We start from the raw sequence: 20,855 nt of genomic DNA, 5'->3' as shown, positions 1-20,855 counted from the left end.
CTACCATATGAATCTTGATCTCTAGCCTTCCCCAAGTTGCTTTCCACTCAAATCTTCTTTCCACAAAATCCAAATCCTATGAGAGAGAGTTGAGTGTTGGGGAGACTATCATTTGAAGCACAAGAGCAAGGAGTTCATTACCTACACACCATTTGTTACTTCTTGGAGAGTGGTGTCTCCTAGATTGGCTAGGTGTCACTTGGGAGCCTCCGACAAGATTGTGGAGTTGAACCAAGGAGTTTGTAAGGGCAAGGAGATCGCCTACTTCGTGAAGATCTACCGCTAGTGAGGCAAGTCCTTCGTGGGCGATGGCCATGGTGGGATAGACAAGGTTGCTTCTTCGTGGACCCTTCGTGGGTGGAGCCCTCCGTGGACTCGCGCAACCATTACCCTTCGTGGGTGGAGCCCTCCGTGGACTCGCGCAACCGTTACCCTTCGTGGGTTGAAGTCTCCATCAACGTGGATGTACGATAGCACCACCTATCCGAACCACGGGAAAAACATCCGTGTCTCCAATTGCGTTTGAATTCTCCAAACCCTTCTCCTTACATTCTTGCAAGTTGCATGCTTTACATTCCGCTGCTCATATACTCTTTGCATGCTTGCTTGATATGTATTGTGTATGTTGAAATTGTGCCTAAAACTCCACTCAAACCAAAAAGGCCTAAAAATTGCAACTTTAGCACTAAGTGTCTAATCACCCCCCCCCCCCCCCTCTAGACACATCTACTTCTAGATCCTACACAAACCCCTATTATTTTAACATTTGGAAATCCCCTCGTTTTGCCAAAACCCGAGCTTAGCCTAGACGTTTAGGCTCCTCGAGTTGAAACCAACCCATGTAGGTTCAAGTCTCAGACTTGGCATGGGTGCTCGCATTTTACTGGATTTATTTCATGTATTCCTGCGATGTGCCTTCAGTGTGAGATGACGTCCCCGTCAACGACAAAGTATCTGTGGCAATTTCAACAATTTCAAGATTTGTCGCCAAAGTCTCCAAGAGGTTGACAAGGGTGAGTACATGTGCATGTACGCGAGCGTCTACGTTTGTACTATATTTCTAAAACAAATAACTTATCCAATGTTTCTAAAACATTTCCTTTCTACCGGTTCAACTGCCTGCCTCGGTCGGGAGGTTTCAGTGGCGAGATCACGGGGAGTTCAAAATCCTGCGACCTCGGGCTTTGGGCCCATGCATGCAAATATGGAGACGGACCAATCTATGTTTTCGTGGGCCTTTCTCAAGACGCGGATGCGATCGATCTGGGCAGGTTTTTCTAAACAGCAGACCGTGATCGCAGCGATTCCATCGATCAATTCGCCGTCGTCCTCGTATGCTACAACACAACACTTGATCGCCGCCCAACCTCTGCACGCCTCGCGGACGCCGTCTACAACTCCGGCACTACCTCCCTTCGCCAGGGTTGCCCACTCCTATGCGGCAGTCGCGGCGACATTTCCACACCCCATGGCCGGCGTTCCTCCGACAGCTCATGGCGCTGCAGCCACGGGAGGGCCAAGCCCTCGCACCCCTACAGTCGCAGGGGCGACCCCTGCTCCTTCGCATCCTCTGGCTTCGGCGTTGGGATACTCCGGTCCAACGCATCAGCAGCGGGGACCGGCGTCGGTATACAACTACGGTCTTCCACAGCAGCAACCCTGGTTATGGCCATGGTTGTCAATTCATCTCACCGTACGGTATGGCCGCCGCCGGAGGACAACCTCCCATGTATGGGGTTCTACCAATCGGGGTGTCCGCCCCTCCGCAGTTCCATCCAGGGGGGGTTGTGGCACAACCGGTTCAGAAACGTAAAAAGAAGAAGCCACAAAATCAACAGTTTGTTGGTGGAGCTTTGCAGCATGGTGTTCATACTACTCCACAACAAGTGCCGGTTCAGCAACACTTTCCGCAACAACCCACACAACAGCTCGTTCAGACATATTAGCAAGGACATTATCAGCAGGTTGTGCAACCTCAACCAATGATGCCTATGCATGTCGATGCCTCGCCTTTGACGGCTCCAGGGTCTGATGTGCAGGTCGTTTCAGTGCCCAAGACCAAGGCTAAGAAGGGGGTTCGATGCTGGAAGTGCGTGGTTGATATGCATGCAGCGAAAGATTGCATCGTGCAACATTACTGTTATATTTGTGACAATATAGCTCATCCGACGTTGCAGTGTCCGGTTCTTAAACTCGCTAAGCCCAATGCTTCTTTCTTTGGAATTGGTGTTGAGGAGACTTACTTTGTACAGTTACCAGATTGCGTGGTGAAAGAGCACTTGGCGCCGACGCAGACACCGATAGCACGTCTTCAGGTTACTGGCCTGATGGTACCATCTAGCGTCGTCGAGAGCCAGATTATCAGGAGATGTCCGGTCCATGATAAATGGAAGTGGGAGGCATTTCAGCATGGGTCCGATGCTTACCTTGTTAGCTTTCCGTCTTTTGAGGATTTGGACAGGGTGGATGGAATCCAAATGAACGTGCCATCAGCTAATGCCTAGATGACTATTACCGCATGGAGATCACAGGAGGTTCCACATAAGATCGAACTTCAGCAGATTTGGCTTCATGCCGAGGGCGTTCCTCATACGGTTCACCATTTTTTGGGATTATGGGCCGTTGGTACTCTTATGGGTAAGATGTTGGATGTGGATCTTTTTACTCTCCGACGCCGTGGAGTTGTCCGTATTCTCGTCGCTATGACCAACACTCAGATTTTGGCAAAGGACAAGGATGATGCTGGAACTTTTGTCGCGACGGATGTGGTGGTCAAGCTCAAGGGCTATGCATTCACGTTCAGGAGGGAGCCAGAGGGATACAGTCTGGATCCTGACTTTGTTCCATTCATTTGGAGATGCAAGCATGATGATGCCGGTGATAATAGTGGTGCGAAGGAGAAGGACGACCATATGGACACCTCGGAGCACACTGGCAACCCATCCATTAATTCATCCTTTAGTTCTGCTCCAGCGAATGTCAATCAGGTGCCTTAGGTGCAACGACGGGAACTCGTGAGCCTTGGTCTTGGTGATGCACCGGGAGGTGGATCCCCGCGGTTACACCGGCAGGTGTCATCATCACGTTCCCCGCCGCAGGGCGTGCCTGGACCGCAACCGGCGTCGCCAACTCATTCGGCAGTGTCACATCCCGTGGTTCTCAAGTCCGTGCATGCCACTGACGGCTCGGGGGGGCACCCGGACTCTTCATTGGTGCACCGGCAGCCGACGGGTAAGGTGGCGTTGCAACCGTCGTCACCAACACTGACAGTAGCGACATAGCCGGTTGCTTCCATTGTGGTGCAGGACAGCGATGTCACGGATGGGCGACGGAATGGGGCTTCGAAGCTACAACCTTCAGCTACTCGGGACGAGCTGAGCAAGCTGGCCCCGGCTGGGCGTGGCACTGAAGGACCGGCTTCACAGCCTTGCAAGCATACATTGGCTGGGCGTGAAACTCAAAGGCCAGCCTCGGGAGTACAAGCATGCATGCATGTACAGGATGGGCATGGTGCTAAACGGCCATCCTCGGGTGTACGGCCATGCATGCATACACCAGTGGCTGATTTTAGGCCCCAGGTGATGACGGACTTGTCCGTCCCAACCATGCAAACACCCGTTGGACACCCTGCAGTCCCTGGTGGAGCCCGCCATGTCCATCCCTACCGCTTTCGCTGGTACGACTGGTGCGGTCCCTGACACCCTTCAGACAGCGACCTCGTCGCTTGAGCCTGCGGTTGAGACTGTCGGGGAGGGGGTTGCTACTCCATCATCACCCCCTCCACTGGCAGTAGAGCGGGCGCCACGACTTTCGCTGGGGATGACACCTACATGACGGAGTAGTCGGCATACGATTGCCGACGACGGTTCTATGGACACAGATGAGGACTCCATGGCCAAGGCTATGCGGCGTAAGGCAGTGCAGAACCTCGACAACCAAGGTATTACGTCGTCTCCCAAATCCTTTTTAGCCTTTTCCAATGCTGCCATATTTTCTAAGTTAAATAATGTGGGTGTTAGTCTTGGAAAGAACGAGAAGCATATTTCTATTTTGACGAACGCTTTGAAACATTTGGAATATGACCGATTAAAAGTTACTCCACGTGTTTCTAGCAAGTCATATACCTCTCATACCGATGAGGAGGAGCTGCATGCCACATTAGATGGTCAGCTACTCTCTCATTTAGTAGGAGCGGTTTCAGACGTGGGTCTAGATGAACCTGAGCTTAGTTCATTGATTGAACTTACATCATATGGACGTAAATCAAAGACCGCACGTTCGAAAAAAGATAGTAAGATCCATAAGAGGGCAAAGTGTTCTAAATCTCCCATTGTTTCCTCATGAGTGGAATGTTTTTTAATAGCAGAGGTCTTCGTGACTTGGCTAAACATCTATTCATTGCGGAATGTAATAGGGAACACAATTTAGACTTTTTGGCTATCTCTGAAACGGGAAGACGTGATTTCTCAGTGAGTCTACTTAACCGTCTTTCAGGCAGGATGGACTTTACTTGGGTTTTACGACCACCTAGAAGTCATTCTAGGGGCATTTTACTTGGCGTAAATTCAGGCACTATGGATGTTTTGGCTAGTTCGAATGGTGAGTTTCACGTTAAACTCCATATTCGCAACAAGGCCGACAACTTCACATGGACCCTCGTCGCCGTGTATGGGGCAGCCCAGGATGAGTTCAAGGCTGATCTTCTTCATGAATTGGTTAATCTGGCGAAAGATAATCCATATCCCATTCTTATAGGTGGGGATTTCAATTTGCTTCGATTTCCAAATGAGAAAAGCCGTGGTAGGTTTGATAATCATTGGCCTTTCCTTTTCAGCGCTGTCATTGATAGTCTAGATCTGCGAGAGGTGTCCATGATTGGAAGACAGTTCACTTGGGCGAACATTCTTCCGGAACCGACATATTAGAAACTAGATCGCGTTTTAATGGATACTGACTGGGAATCTAAATTTTCTATGGTGTCTGTTCGTGCTCTACCTCGTATCGAGGCTATATCAGACCACGCACCCATTCTCCTAACTACTGGATTGCCACAACCACAACACAGACGCAAGTTCAAATTCGAATTTGGGTGGCTGCTTCGGGATGGCTTCCATGATATGGTCAAGGAGGCGTGGGAGAAACCGGTGGCCGGGCCTACCCCAATACATAGATGGAATAACAAAATACGTGCATTACGTAAATTCCTTGGTGGTTGGGCTAGACATACGGTAGGTTTCCTCAAAAAGGAGAAGCTTCGTATTTCATCTATCATTGATGAATTAGAAGCTTTGGCAGAGGTTAGACCCCTATCTGAGCATGAAATCGAGATTAAGAATCATTCGAATGCACATATAGCTAACATGCTGCGTGAAGAGGAACTTAAATGGTACCAACATTCTAACTCTCAGTTTATCCTGAAAGGTGATTCGAATACTAGATACTTCCATGGAGTTGCCAATGGCAGACACATGAAGAAAATTATTCATTCCCTACAACAGGACGAGGGCACAATTGAGGGGCATGAGCAACTGAAATCTTATATCACTAATTATTATAAAAATATGTTCGGAGCCCCACAGGAAGGTAACTTCTCGATGGATGAGTCCCGAACAGGTGACATCCCCCAGGTCTCTGATGAGGAAAACAGCCTTCTAACAGCCTCATACTCGGAGGAGGAAGTTAGAAAGGCGGTTTTTCTAATGGAGCATAACAAAGCCCCAGGTCCAGATGGTTTCCCCGCTGAGTTCTATCAGAACTTCTGGGATGTCATCAAACCAGATCTCCTTCTTTTGTTTAGCGGCCTTCATGCTGGCCAACTTGAATTGTTTCGCTTAAACTTCGATGAGATTATTTTACTACCTAAGGTTAATGAGGCTGAAAGGATACAAAAATATAGACCTATTTGCCTCCTTAATGTTAGTTTCAAAATATTCACGAAGGTTGCGACTATAAGGCTAAATTCGGTTGCTGAACATGTGGTTTGACCTTCACAGACTACTTTTATGCAAGGCAGACACATCCTAGATGGAGTTGTTATCCTTCATGAAACAGTCCATGAACTACACCGGAAAAAGCTGAATGGGGCGGTACTCAAAATAGACTTTGAAAAATCTTATGACAAAGTCAAGTGGCCCTTTCTTCAACAGACTCTCAGAATGAAAGGATTTTCTGCAGAGTGGCACGCCATGGTCCATAACTTCATTTCTGGAGGTAGCATTTCCATTAAGGTTAATGATGACGCTGGGCAATATTTCCAAACGAAGAAGGGATTGAGACAAGGTGATTCGTTATCGCCCATGCTATTTAATATAGTGGCGGATATGCTAGCGGTCATGATTGAGCGTGCCAAGGTTGATGGCCAAATTGCTGGGATAGTAAATCACCTAGTTGATGGTGGTCTCTCTATACTTCAATATGCCGACGATATGATTCTCTTCATGGATAATGACCTCGAGAAAGTGAGAAATATGAAACTGATTTTATCAGCATTCGAGCAACTCTCGGGTCTCAAGATCAATATTCATAAAAGCGAATTGTTTTGCTTTGGCGACGCTCAAAACGAGGCCCACCTTTACACTGAACTATTCGGATGTAGGTTGGGCGAATTTCCAATCACATATTTGGGGATACCGATACATTATCGGAGACTCACAAATGCTGAATGGAAACACGTTGAGGAGAGATTGCAAAAAAGACTTAGCAGTTGGAAAGGTAAACTGCTGCCTGTGGGTGGAAGATTGGTCCTCATAAATTCAGTACTAAGTAATATGGTACTATATATGATTTCCTTCTTCCAGTTGCCGAAAGGAGTCTTACATAGATTGGATTATTTCCGATCAAGATTCTTTTGGCAAGGAGATAGCGAGAGAAGGAAATATCGACTGGCCAAATGGAGTGTGCTTCGCCGTCCCAAAGACCAAGGTGGGTTGGGCATTCATGACCTTGAGGTTAAAAATAGGGACCTCCTCGGTAAATGGTTGTTTAAATTACTGACGTAAGATGGTGTATGGCAAACCCTCCTAAGGAGGAAATATGTGGGTTCCAAGGCGGTATCCCAGGTATACTGGAAGCTTGGGGATTCCCATTTTTGGGCGGGTCTAATGGCTACAAAGAAATATTTCTTTGGCTATGGATCCTTCTCGATTAAGGACGGCTCGGAAATTAGATTCTGGGGGGACAAGTGGCTAGGAGATACCACACTCCGGGAACAATATCCAGCTCTATACAACATTGTGCGCCACAAGGGTGATACTATTGCCACGGTAATGGAATCATTTCCGCCAAATGTGACATTCAGAAGAGATTTAATTGGACCCAGACTACAATCGCGGAACATCCTGCTCCAGCGGTTGTCCATGGTGCAATTGTCACATGGGTCTGATGTTTGCCGATGGAACCTCCATAGGAATGGCCAATTCTCAGTGGAGTCAATGTATAGAGCGTTAATCCAGTCTGATGTGCCAGTTGATAATAAGAAGAAGATCTGAGAGATGAAGATACCTCTTAAGAATAAAATCTTTGCATGGTATCTTCGTCGCGGAGTCATTCTTACTAAAGACAACCTTATTAAGAGAATTGGCGTGGTAGTCCACGATGTATCTTTTGTCACCAAGATGAGACAATAAAACATTTGTTCTTCCAATGCAAATTGGCTCGTTCTATATGGTCAGTCATCCAGATAGCTTCTGGCTTGTATCCTCCTTGTAGTGTTGCTAATGTATTTGGCAACTGGTTACATGGGATTGATCACAGGTTTAGAACTCTTCTTAAGGTGGGAGCGCTTGTCGTTATTTGGTTGCTTTGGCTATGTAGGAATGATAAGGTTTTTAATGATAGAAGTACTTCTCTGATGCAGGTTATTTATAGATGTACCAGGACTCCTCGTTTATGGTCCTCTCTACAACGTGTGGAGAATCGAAACCTGTTTACGGAGGTGTGTACACGATTGGAGGATACGGCGAGGGTTACTTTTACCCAACATGGGTGGTAGCATGATCTTAGGATTGGCCCACCTTCATTTTTCATAAAAGTGAATTGTTTTGCTTTGGCGACGCTCAAAACAAGGCCCACCTTTACGCTGAACTATTCGGATGTAGGTTGGGCGAATTTCCGATCACATATTTGGGGATACCGACACATTATCGGAGACACACAAATGCTGAATGGAAACACGTCGAGGAGAGATTGCAAAAAAGACTTAGCAGTTGGAAAGGTAAACTGCTGTTTGTGGGTGGAAGATTGGTCCTCATAAATTCAGTACTAAGTAATATGGTACTATATATGATTTCCCTCTTCTAGTTGCCGAAAGGAGTCTTACATAGATTGGATTATTTCCGATCAAGATTCTTTTGGCAAGGAGATAGCGAGAGAAGGAAATATCGATTGGCCAAATGGAGTGTGGTTCGCCGTCCCAAAGACCAAGGCGGGTTGGGCATTCATGACCTTGAGGTTAAAAATAGGGCCCTCCTCGGTAAATGGTTGTTTAAATTACTGACGTAAGATGGTGTATGGCAAACCCTCCTAAGGAGGAAATATGTGGGTTCCAAGGCGGTATCCCAGGTATACTGGAAGTCTGGGGATTCCCATTTTTGGGCGGGTCTAATGGCTACAAAGAAATATTTCTTTGGCTATGGATCCTTCTCGATTAAGGACGCTCGGAAATTAGATTCTGGGAGGACAAGTGGCTAGGAGATACCACACTCCGGGAACAATATCCAGCTCTATACAACATTGTGCGCCACAAGGGTGATACTATTGCCACGGTAATGGAATCATTTCCGCCAAATGTGACATTCAGAAGAGATTTAATTGGACCCAGACTACAATCGCGGAACATCCTGCTCCAGCGGTTGCCCACGGTGCAATTGTCACATGGGTCTGATGTTTTCCGATGGAACCTCCATAGGAATGGCCAATTCTCAGTGGAGTCAATGTATAGAGCGTTAATCCAGTCTGATGTGCCAGTTGATAATAATAAGAAGATCTAAAAGATGAAGATACCTCTTAAGAATAAAATCTGTGCATGGTATCTTCGTCGCGGAGTCATTCTTACTAAAGACAACCTTATTAAGAGAATTGGCATGGTAGTCCACGATGTATCTTTTGTCACCATGATGAGACAATAAAACATTTGTTCTTCCAATGCAAATTGGCTTGTTCTATATGGTCAGTCATCCAGATAGCTTCTGGCTTGTATCCTCCTTGTAGTGTTGCTAATGTATTTGGCAACTGGTTACATGGGATTGATCACAGGTTTAGAACTCTTCTTAAGGTGGGAGCGCTTGCCGTTATTTGGTCGCTTTGGCTATGTAGGAATGATAAGGTTTTTAATGATAGAAGTACTTCTCTGATGCAGGTTATTTATAGATGTACCAGGACTCTTCGTTTATGGCCCTCTCTACAACGTGTGGAGAATTGAGACCTGTTTATGGAGGTGTGTACACGATTGGAGGATACGGCGAGGGTTACTTTTACCCAACATGGGTGGCAGCATGATCTTAGGATTGGCCCACCTTCGTTTTTCATAAAAGTGAATTGTTTTGCTTTGGCGACGCTCAAAACAAGGCCCACCTTTACGCTGAACTATTCGGATGTAGGTTGGGCGAATTTCCGATCACATATTTGGGGATACCGATACATTATCGGAGACTCACAAATGCTGAATGGAAACACGTCGAGGAGAGATTGCAAAAAAGACTTAGCAGTTGGAAAGGTAAACTGTTGTCTGTGGGTGGAAGATTGGTCCTCATAAATTCAGTACTAAGTAATATGGTACTATATATGATTTCCTTCTTCCAGTTGCCGAAAGGAGTCTTACATAGATTGGATTATTTCCGATCAAGATTCTTTTGGCAAGGAGATAGCGAGAGAAGGAAATATCGACTGGCCAAATGGAGTGTGGTTCGCCGTCCCAAAGACCAAGGCGGGTTGGGCATTCATGACCTTGAGGTTAAAAATAGGGCCCTCCTCGGTAAATGGTTGTTTAAATTACTGACGTAAGATGGTGTATGGCAAACCCTTCTAAGGAGGAAATATGTGGGTTCCAAGGCGGTATCCCAGGTATACTGGAAGCCTGGGGATTCCCATTTTTGGGCGGGTCTAATGGCTACAAAGAAATATTTCTTTGGCTATGGATCCTTCTCGATTAAGGACGGCTCAGAAATTAGATTCTGGGAGGACAAGTGGATAGGAGATACCACACTCCGGGAACAATATCCAGCTCTATACAACATTGTGCGCCACAAGGGTGATACTATTGCCACGGTAATGGAATCATTTCCGCCAAATGTGACATTCAGAAGAGATTTAATTGGACCCAGACTACAATTGCGGAACATCCTGCTCCAGCGGTTGTCCACGGTGCAATTGTCACATGGGTCTGATGTTTTCCGATGGAACCTCCATAGGAATGGCCAATTCTCAGTGGAGTCAATGTATAGAGCGTTAATCCAGTCTGATGTGCCAGTTGATAATAATAAGAAGATATGAAAGATGAAGATACCTCTTAAGAATAAAATCTTTGCATGGTATCTTCGTCGCGGAGTCATTCTTACTAAAGACAACCTTATTAAGAGAATTGGCATGGTAGTCCACGATGTATCTTTTGTCACCATGATGAGACAATAAAACATTTGTTCTTCCAATGCAAATTGGCTCGTTCTATATGGTCAGTCATCCAGATAGCTTCTGACTTGTATCCTCCTTGTAGTGTTGCTAATGTATTTGGCAACTGGTTACATGGGATTGATCACAGGTTTAGAACTCTTCTTAAGGTGGGAGCGCTTGCCGTTATTTGGTTGCTTTGACTATGTAGGAATGATAAGGTTTTTAATGATAGAAGTACTTCTCTGATGCAGGTTATTTATAGATGTACCAGGACTCCTCGTTTATGGTCCTCTCTACAACGTGTGGAGAATCGAAACCTGTTTACGGAGGTGTGTACACGATTGGAGGATACGGCGAGGGTTACTTTTACCCAACATGGGTGGCAGCATGATCTTAGAATTGGCCCACCTTCGTTTTTCATAAAAGTGAATTGTTTTGCTTTGGCGACGCTCAAAATGAGGCCCACCTTTACGCTGAACTATTCGGATGTAGGTTGGGCGAATTTCCGATCACATATTTGGGGATACCGATACATTATCGGAGACTCACAAATGCTGAATGGAAACATGTCGAGGAGAGATTGCAAAAAAGACTTAGCAGTTGGAAAGGTAAACTAGTGTTTGTGGGTGGAAGATTGGTCCTCATAAATTCAGTACTAAGTAATATGGTACTATATATGATTTCCTTCTTCTAGTTTCCGAAAGGAGTCTTACATAGATTGGATTATTTCCGATCAAGATTCTTTTGGCAAGGAGATAGCGAGAGAAGGAAATATCGATTGGCCAAATGGAGTGTGGTTAGCCGTCCCAAAGACCAAGGCGGGTTGGGCATTCATGACCTTGAGGTTAAAAATAGGGCCCTCCTCGATAAATGGTTGTTTAAATTACTGACGTAAGATGGTGTATGGCAAACCCTCCTAAGGAGGAAATATGTGGGTTCCAAGGCGGTATCCCAGGTATACTGGAAGCCTGGGGATTCCCATTTTTGGGCGGGTCTAATGGCTACAAAGAAATATTTCTTTGGCTATGGATCCTTCTCGATTAAGGACGGCTCGGAAATTAGATTCTGGGAGTACAAGTGGCTAGGAGATACCACACTCCGGGAACAATATCCAGCTCTATACAACATTGTGTGCCACAAGGGTGATACTATTGCCACGGTAATGGAATCATTTTCGCCAAATGTGACATTCAGAAGAGATTTAATTGGACCCAGACTACAATTGCGGAACATCCTGCTCCAGCGGTTGTCCATGGTGCAATTGTCACATGGGTCTGATGTTTTCCGATGGAACCTCCATAGGAATGGCCAATTCTCAGTGGAGTCAATGTATAGAGCGTTAATCCAGTCTGATGTGCCAGTTGATAATAATAAGAAGATCTAAAAGATGAAGATACCTTTTAAGAATAAAATCTGTGCATGGTATCTTCGTCGCGGAGTCATTCTTACTAAAGACAACCTTATTAAGAGAATTGGCATGGTAGTCCACGATGTATCTTTTTTCACCATGATGAGACAATAAAACATTTGTTCTTCCAATGCAAATTGGCTCGTTCTATATGGTCAGTCATCCAGATAGCTTCTGGCTTGTATCCTCCTTGTAGTGTTGCTAATGTATTTGGCAACTGGTTACATGGGATTGATCACAGGTTTAGAACTCTTCTTAAGGTGGGAGCGCTTGCCGTTATTTGGTCGCTTTGGATATGTAGGAATGATAAGGTGTTTAATGATAAAAGTACTTCTCTGATGCAGGTTATTTATAGATGTACTAGGACTCTTTGTTTATGGTCCTCTCTACAACGTGTGGAGAATCGAGACCTGTTTACGGAGGTGTGTACATGATTGAAGGATACGGCGAGGGTTACTTTTACCTAACATGGGTGGCAGCATGATTTTAGGATTGGCCCACCTTCGTTTTAGGCGTTATACATACTCTACATGTTTTCTTTGTATTTCGCCTTTTTATTTTTCGTTTGTGCGAGAAGACTTTATTTGGCTGTGTGCATCGTAGTATGCAGAGGCCGGGTGTAGTGCTTAAACCTTTTAAGTAATAAAGTGCCCCTTTTTAAAAAATATGTGTTAAACCACTACGACGCACCAGACCATTTTATTTTTTTGCGAATATGCAAAGCTTGCATATCATTTCATCGATAGATGGAGCAGAAGCATAGCACAGATTAGATACCTCACATTACATACACTAGCAGGCGCAAACATGATGGCCCGAGCACGAGGAGGAGGGAGTGCTCATCCCCAAAGTCCTACGCAAGGCTAACTCTCCGAGATGACGTATCCTATCGCGGTGGCGTCGGCTCGAGCACAACATCGGGCATCCTCTTGGATGGATTGCATCACGCGATTGGCAGGTGAGCGTGAGTGATCGAAAATACATTCAAGGAAACGGGCACCGCTGCTGCTGCTGCTGCCGCCTCGTGTATTCCTCGACCGCGGCACGGAGGGCAAAACTGGGGCGCGCGAGCGGTAGGGCGACGCCGGCGACGGCCACGCCTTCGGGCGACGGCATCCCGTCGAGCCAGCAGCACCCGGCCACGCCGGCTTCGCAGGTGAACCCATCTTCGTCGGCACGAGGCGACCATGGTATGATGACCGACGACGGAGACGACGCGGCGGCCAGCTTCCTCTGACACTGGCACTGGCAGTGCCAGAGCACCGCCTCCGGTTCTTCCTTGCTCGTGCTTTGCAGTCCCGGGGCCGACATCGTCGCCGTCGCCTCCCCGGATTCCTCCTCGACCGTGTCCCGCTGGATTGCCTGTCGTAGCTCTGAAATTTCTTTCTCTGCTCTCGCCAGGGCTGCCTCGAGCTCCTCCCTCTTCTTCACCTCCTCCAGGTACAGCTCCTCGTGCTCTTTCGCCTGCAATGCAAGGTCTCGAATCAAAAAATGTTTCCAACTGGAATTGGCTAGTTTATGATGAATTTGGGTTTCTGACAAGGGGTTGTACTTTCAGGAGAGATGTGGCCACTTCTTCGTCTGCCTTGTGGCGCCTGCGGGATTCGTTTAGAGCTCTGTTCATCAGGTCCTCGGCTGCTCTGCATGCCTCCGTGAGTTCATCATAGAACCCCAATTCAACCTCAATGTCATCATCATCCTAGAAGAGAGAACAAAATTCAGAAGCGTGCCATCCTGACATTCTTGCAAAAGGCAGTGTTTGAAAATTCAGGAGAAGTCGTTGAATGATCTGACTCACCTCTTCCTGGTGAGTTGACAAACGAAGGACTTCATGGCCAGGATTAGGGAGCAACGGTGCAGTGACAGCAGATGATGCAATCTCTACTTTCGCTTCCCTACAGTGGAAATCTGAGTCAGTTTCCTAAGGTAAATTGCGGAAAGTTCTGGCTCATAGATTTTGGAAACACCGTTTTCAATTAGTCTCACCAGTAGAAAAAATTTAGAAAGCTACGACATCGGATTTTTTTTTTTAAATTTTTACCTGGTGCAGATTAACTGCTCCTTGCAGACGAACCAGATCTTGCACGATGGATCAGCTCTCTGCATTATCGCTGCTGCTGTCCTGCAAGTAGGCCTGTCAAGTTTTCTGAAACCCCAAAACAAGAAACTTCAGTTGTGAATAATCATCTCTTTATTAGACTGATAAAAACATACAGAGCATGTCTGAATTTGCAAGAAACAGAGTTCCGTCAGGAGGATATCATACGTGGAGTACTGCCGGTCCGCGGCAGCCGAAACCACCAGCTCGGTGATCCCGCGCAAGCCAATGAGCTCGACGAGGCCGGACGCGACATCCTCCTTCTCAATCACCAGCTTCTCACACCTCACCTGGAGTTTACGGACATTGTGCAAGTCGATAAGCAGATGAAACCTTTCAACCTTGTGTTAAGAAGCTGAGTGTTGAAGAAATGGAAAACGCTCTTCAACATTCAACCGGAAGAAAACAGAGTAGTACCTTGGTTTTCCGGCACTCATGGACGTAGTCGTCCAGCATCTTGTCCGCCTTGTCGCGCTCCATCCGTCTGAAGGAGCTCACCTGCTCCGAGCTCAGCTTGCTGGCATGGAACTTCGCTCCCACTGATGGAGATAGATAACCAAAAAAGGTCACCGACGATGCACTTACAGATGCCGGCCGGAAACATGCATGCGCGATGAAGGCGAGCACGTACTGACGGGGATCATCTGCGGCGGGACGTGCACGTGCGTGACGACGACCGTGGTGGCTGTGGCTCCGCCGCAGAGATGGCCGAGAGCCCACGACAGCGTCGACCGCCCCGCCCTGCGCTCCGCCGGCACCACGACGAACACCTTCCTATTGTTCTCGTCCTCCACCGCCACCGCCACCGCAGCCTCCATCGATCGATCGTCCCCGCCGCGGCTGGCTCCTCCTCGGTTCTTGGAGCTCGCACCAGGACCTTGCGGTTGAGGACGCGCGGGTTTAAGCTATTCTAGCTTGTATGTAGAGGAGACTTTGGACCTGGCGGACGGGAGGGAGACGGTGGCGCGTCGCCGTGGCCCGTGGGAAGAGGAGGAAGCCACCGGCGGGACGCGACAGCGACGTGGGACACGGAGGAGCCGACCGACCCGTCGGTCAACTCCGAAGCTCAGGTTGTTCTGAGCTCGCTTGTCGCGTCACTACAGGACTTTTGCTCGGTTTGATGCCGAATGATTGCCGTGTCATCTGCGTTTGACTGGTTATTTCTCGTATATAGTTTCCGCTGCACGGGAGGATATAAAGATGCTGCGAATATTGCATCATATGCTCAACGCCTCAACCTCAACACCTACGGCCACTTCTTTCAAGCAGCTCTTAGAGCATCTCTAGTGGATGGTGTAAATTTGGACGTGTATATCTTCATATACACGACCATATACACCTTGTTAAATTATACACCTTCCAGTTTTTCAGTGGAACGTGTAAATTAGGACGTGTATATTTTCAACGGCTATATTTTCAAACGGCTATATTTCCAACGGCTATATTTTCAATCGCCATATTTCCGATCTATATAAACCACCCCTACCACCTCTCTTCCAGCACACTTTTACCTGTGACTTCTCTTCTCACCTAGATTTCTCTATCGTTTCTCACGCAACACAATGAACACATCCACTTGGGACATGAGTTCTTCGTCATCTTCATCTGGCGACGATGAACTCATACTTGCAGCATTCGCCGAGCGCGAGGAGCAAGAGAGGAAGAATGCTCGACGCCATGGCGGTTCCAAGCATGGACGTCAGTCAATCGATCGAGGAAGAGATGCCGGATTTGTTCTTCTGTGGGACGACTACTTCAAAGAGATTCCTCGCTTTCCCGAACATTTGTTTCGATGAAGGTTCGTAATTAGTACACTTCTCTGCTTTGGTCATTTTTTCATTTCCCTGTCTCATTTACTTTTTATGCACAGATTTAGGATGTCGCGTAATTTGTTCAACCGCATAGCTGATGGTATACTTGAGCATGACTATGATGGTTTTTTTACGCAAAAAAGAAGTGCTTCTGGAGCTCTTGGGTTACATCCTCTGCAAAAGATGACTGCGGCAATGCGTATGCTAACATATGGATTAGCAGCTGATGGTGTTGATGAGTACATCCGGTCCGCTGAGTCTACTAATTTAGAGTCTTGTAAGAAATTTGTGATCAAAGTTTGTGAAGTTTTTGGGAAAAAGTACCTGAGATCTCCAAATGAAGAAGACATTGCTAGGTTACTTGCAATAGGGGAGGAAAGAGGATTTCCCGGTATGTTAGGGAGCATAGATTGCATGCACTGGAGGTGAAAAAATTGCCCCAAAAAATGGCATGGCATGTTTAAAGGCCATGTGAGCGAGCCTAATATGATCTTGGAAGCAGTTGCTTCACAAGATCTTTGGATTTGGCATGCTTATTTTGGTTTACCAGGGTCTCTGAATGATATAAATGTTCTTCAACGTTCTCCTGTTTTTACAAAGCTAGCCGAAGGCCAAACTCCTCCAGTGAATTATAGCATCAATGGCCATCAGTACACAATGGGGTATTACCTTGCAGATGGTATCTATCCACGGTGGGCAACATTTGTGAAGAGCATACCAGCTCCAACTAGCAGAAAGCATAAAACTTTTGCCAAGAAGCAAGAGGGGGCTAGGAAAGATGTGGAACGAGCCTTTGGAGTTCTGCAATCCCGTTTTGCCATTGTTCGTGGACCTGCTAAAGGATGGAAACGTAAAGAAATCACTGATGTCATGAAAGCTTGTGTCATAATGCACAATATGATAGTTGAAGAGGAGCGACAAACTGGTCGGCAAAGCTGCAATGGGAGAAAGAGTCACAGTCTCTCGTACTCATGCGGAAGAACTGAGCTCTTTTATTCAGATGACTCACCGGATTAGAAATTTCGATGAACATGATCAGCTTAAACTTGATCTAATTGACCATGTGTGGCAAAAGTTTGGAAACGAGTGATGTCCTAGTTATAAGTTTGTAATCCATTTCTTTTCATGTAGTTTTAATTTATGCAATGAGTGATGTAATCCATGTCTTTGTAATGCAGCTATCAAAAAAAATATTTATGCAATGAGTGATGTAATCCATGTCCTCAACTAGCAGAAAGCAGTAAATAGTTCTTACAACTACAACATATAGTTCACATTACCCTAGGCCGCGAGCAAGGATCTCCTTCTGCTTATCTTGGTAGAACTGCTTTAGCACATCAGTCATACCACTAGTGTCGATGAGCATGACCCTCTCATCTAATTCAAACTGTCTCCGTGCATCCTCCCTCTCATTTCGTGCATCTTCATTCTTTTTGAGTGCAATCTCCTCTTTTCGCAATTCCAATTGCTGTGTGTAGCGAGCATTTCTTGCCGCCTCTTTGATCTCATCCTTCTCTAGCTTTGCTGCCCACACAGTTTCTAATGATAGCTTGCAAGCACTGTCATCAGCTTTACCTCTCTTATCCTTCTTCACACCATCAGGTCTTTTCTCATGTTCAAGAGCATCAGTGCGTATTGAGGTAGCATCAGTACGTACCGAGGATGCATCACCCAGATCATTGGTGGCTGTGCCTGGACTTGCATCAATGGTCTTCTTTTGTTTCTTAAGAGAAGTTTCAACTTCTCTTGTTTGCCACTGTGGATACTTCGAAAACTCTACATAGCAATGCATCAGTGTGAAAGGCTTCTTTTTTTTAAGATTCATTTCCTTGAACAAAATGTGTGCATCGTTTGTCTGCACATATAAATATGTTGTCAAAATAAGCACAACACATATAGAATATTGCACATCACATATAGAATTACAAGAAATGCGCATACCTTTTTTTCTATAGTCCTTCCACTTTCTTGCCTATTTAAAATCTGCTGAAGGCAACCACAAAATTTAGAGGTCTCTCTATTAATCGTTGTGTAACGGCCATTGATTGCATTAGCATTACGCTCCGGCCATGATGATTCCTTGTGTGTGTTGTAGTACTCTGAAATTCTATCCCAATAAGCATCTCGGTTTTGATCTGTCCCAACAATATCCAAACGTGTATTTGCCCATGCTGCTATGAGAACCTTGTCCTCATCACTAGACCAATTTTTTCCTTTGTTGGATTTTCCTTTCTCTGTTATTGCAGAACGATGCTGAGTTGATGGAGTTGCCTGCTCTCTAATTGGACTATCTGGTTGTGTTTGTGTGTAACCAAAACCAATGGTGTCCAAGAAGCTTTGGTCACCATCCATCTGCAAGCAATCAATGCATAGCTATTTTAGACCACAATCTGACATCAAATTGACATGGCCAAGCAACAATTTGCAATAGACAAATACCAAATATCAACACCAGATGGAGAAAGCATTGCAATTTCCTGCTTCTCCCCACCCACTCGGCCTCACTGCTTCGATTCAGAGCTGCCTCTCCCCTGCCCGTCGACCTCACTCCTCTCCCCAGGCCGCAGGCCGCCGGCCTCCCCAGCGTGTTGACTTCCTACCTCTCCCCAGGCCGCAGCTAGCGCCGCCCGCACCCGCACTCCGCCGCCCGCATCCCGCACCCCGCCGGCCGCACAGCGCCGCCCCGCCGCCCGCATCTCGCACGACGCTGCCCACAGCTAGCCCCGCCCACAGCTAGCGCCACCCGCTGCCCGCACAGCCTCCCCACGCGGCCGACCTCCCACCGCCGCCAGATCTAGCTGCAGGGCATGCGCCGCCCCCCCCCCCCCCCGTCCCCGCCCTCCCGCTCGTGAGCAAGGCCGGAGAGGAAGAAATTGTTACCTTGGGCGACGGCCGGAGAAGAAACGCGACGGCGACCTGGGGGCGAGCTCCTCCGATTCTTCCTCCGGGCGGGCGCGGGACCGGGCGGGCGCGAGACGAAGCAGCCGTCTCGTTTTCGCGAGCTGACGAGCATGGCTTGCTCGTGTATATTTCCACGCCTCATACCGTCGTGGACTGGGCATGGATGTTTACACGCCCTTTTACATGAGTCGCTGGGAGTAATTTTTTAGCTGGCATCGTGTATATTTGCTATACATGTCCATATAGATGATCCACTAGAGATGCTCTTAACTTAACTATAAGCCGGCTCAAGTTTAACTTCTAAAAATGGACTTTACTGGAAGGCTTGAAAATTTGGTTTTCGAAAAGAAAGAAAATGGGCTTTTAAGTTCTGTTGGAGCTGCAACATGCCAGCCCTCGCGGAAGTGGATCCTCTAAAATGAAGGAGGAAAGTCACCTAAGTTACAGTGCAATCTAGTGTAAAACAGAGAAGGAAAGTCACGGACACTGTAGCGAACACTGTATTTATCTACTGTACACATTTATTGTTGATATAAATAAATTAAAAATCAATTTTATTGCATCATAATTTTGTTTGTATGTGAATTTTATAAATGTATAAAGTAGATTTATAATTTGCAAATTAATTCAAGTCATTTTAGTCTTAATCATATGTATGTGAAGGAGGGAAGTTAGAAAACTGTAGCTTAGAGCAACTCCAACGGGCCGACCCAAATGGACGGCGTTTTTGTCCGTTTGGGTTGGCCGCCCGCCCGCCGTCCGTCCTCTTTTAGATTTGGGTCGGCAGTGCGTCCAACGGACCGACCCATTTCATGACCGCGCGCGCTTAGATCATGCCAGCGGCTATGCCATCGCTCTGGTTTTGGCGCTCCAGCGCGCGGGGGAAAAGCGGCCTAGCGCGCACTGGTTTTGGTGCTCTAGCGCGCGGGAAAGGTTCGCGCGTGCACCGCGGCCGGCACTCATTATAAGAAGGTGCTCCTTTCACACTCTGTCCGCCGCCCACTCGTCTCGCCCCCTCCTCACTAGCCTCGCCGCCTCTGCGCCACCATGTCGATGCGCCGCCTGGGCGCTTTAGATTTTCACGGAGTCCGCGAGCACCGCTCCAGCGCCTTCTCCTTCGAGATCTGGTTTGGCGAGAAACACCTCATCCTCAGCACCTTCGACACCGCGGAGGAGGCGGCCCGCGCGCACGACGCGGCGGCATGGCGCCTCCTGAGGCCTTGTCGGGATATGAATTTTCCCGACGTGTCAAGCCAGCCGGCGCAGGATCTCGTGCCTCTCCCGCGGCTTTTCACCGACGAGGATCGTCGTGTCCACCGGAGGCGGAAGCATCGCCTCGCCAGCATAGAGATGGACGTGGAAGCCATGGTGGTGTAGTGTGAATGCTTCCCGCAGGACATCGTCGACGAGCGCCAGTTCTACAAGCAAAGGAGGATGGAGAGGGACGCGAGGAGGACGGAGAGGGACGCCTATCGGGAGGACAAGCATGCGCGAAAGTAGGCCGCTCAATTGAAACTGAAGCTACGAGAAACGTCGGGTTGGGACTTCGAAGACAAGCAGCACGCTGACGCCTACATTCAGACGTCGGAGGAGGACATTACCGAGTCGGAGTCAGAAAGCGATGAGTAGTTGGTCTTTTCTTTTATCTGTGTACGCTAAAACTATCTATATATCCTTTTTTATCGGAAAAAATGGCCGTCGGCGTCAGTGACGAAGAAGGCGGGGCGAGGGTGTGCTGTTCGATGTAGAAAGGTCGATGTGCCACCGACCAGCGGGCCCGAGGAGGAAAGAGGGCGAGCGCACGTGCATCCGTCTTGTGTCCGTGCCGACATAAATCCAGCTCAAAAATAGGCCAGGAATGGGTCGGCAGGCGGACGAAAGCGGACGCGCGTCCGTTTGGGTCGGCGCGTTGGGCCGATTTTTCTGTCTGCGCCGACCCAAACGGACAGCGGCGAACGAAATGGGTCGCCCCATTGGAGTTGCTCTTAGGTGACTTCCCTGCTTCATGTTAGAGGATCCATTTCCCTCCCTC

General features: G+C 47.5%; 2 protein-coding genes across 3 annotated transcripts; one reads left to right on the top strand and one right to left on the bottom strand.

Moving 5' to 3' along the window:
* Positions 1–12,700: 12,700 nt before the first annotated feature.
* LOC125512949 (U-box domain-containing protein 36) lies at positions 12,701–15,074 on the bottom strand. 2 transcript variants are annotated; one of them, XM_048678008.2, is made up of 7 exons: positions 14,743–15,074; positions 14,529–14,650; positions 14,280–14,401; positions 14,055–14,159; positions 13,812–13,908; positions 13,566–13,712; positions 12,701–13,477 (listed from the first exon to the last, which is right to left on the bottom strand). In XM_048678008.2, exons 1-7 carry the CDS (start codon positions 14,927–14,929, stop codon positions 12,998–13,000), a joined length of 1,260 nt encoding a protein of 419 aa, XP_048533965.2. In that variant the 5' UTR covers positions 14,930–15,074; the 3' UTR covers positions 12,701–12,997. The 2 variants fall into 2 exon arrangements, with proteins under 2 accessions (XP_048533965.2, XP_048533971.2); XM_048678014.2 differs by having other exon boundaries at positions 14,055–14,135.
* A 4,796-nt stretch (positions 15,075–19,870) lies between these two features.
* Positions 19,871–20,200, top strand: LOC147991302 (ethylene-responsive transcription factor 3-like). Its single transcript, XM_087538613.1, has one exon. It carries the CDS (start codon positions 19,871–19,873, stop codon positions 20,198–20,200), a length of 330 nt encoding a protein of 109 aa, XP_087394739.1.
* The last annotated feature ends 655 nt before the right edge of the window (positions 20,201–20,855 follow it).

Source organism: Triticum urartu, chromosome 1A (assembly GCF_056163025.1).
Source record: "Triticum urartu cultivar PI428250 chromosome 1A, HENAU_Tu73, whole genome shotgun sequence".
Taxonomy (NCBI): Eukaryota; Viridiplantae; Streptophyta; class Magnoliopsida; order Poales; family Poaceae; genus Triticum; species Triticum urartu.
This window is presented reverse-complemented; position numbering and strand designations above follow the sequence as displayed.

What these genes read in the sequence shown, in the direction of transcription:
- LOC125512949 (XM_048678008.2), bottom strand. Translation starts at nt 14,929, where the DNA reads ATGGAGGCTGCGGTGGCGGTGGCGGTGGAGGACGAGAACAATAGGAAG. An exon ending in ATGAGTGCCGGAAAACCAAG is followed by an intron (nt 14,402 to 14,528) that starts GTACTACTCTGT and finishes CGTAAACTCCAG; the next exon opens with GTGAGGTGTGAGAAGCTGGT. An exon ending in TGGCCACATCTCTCCTGAAA is followed by an intron (nt 13,478 to 13,565) that starts GTACAACCCCTT and finishes CTTGCATTGCAG; the next exon opens with GCGAAAGAGCACGAGGAGCT.
- LOC147991302 (XM_087538613.1), top strand. Translation starts at nt 19,871, where the DNA reads ATGTCGATGCGCCGCCTGGGCGCTTTAGATTTTCACGGAGTCCGCGAG.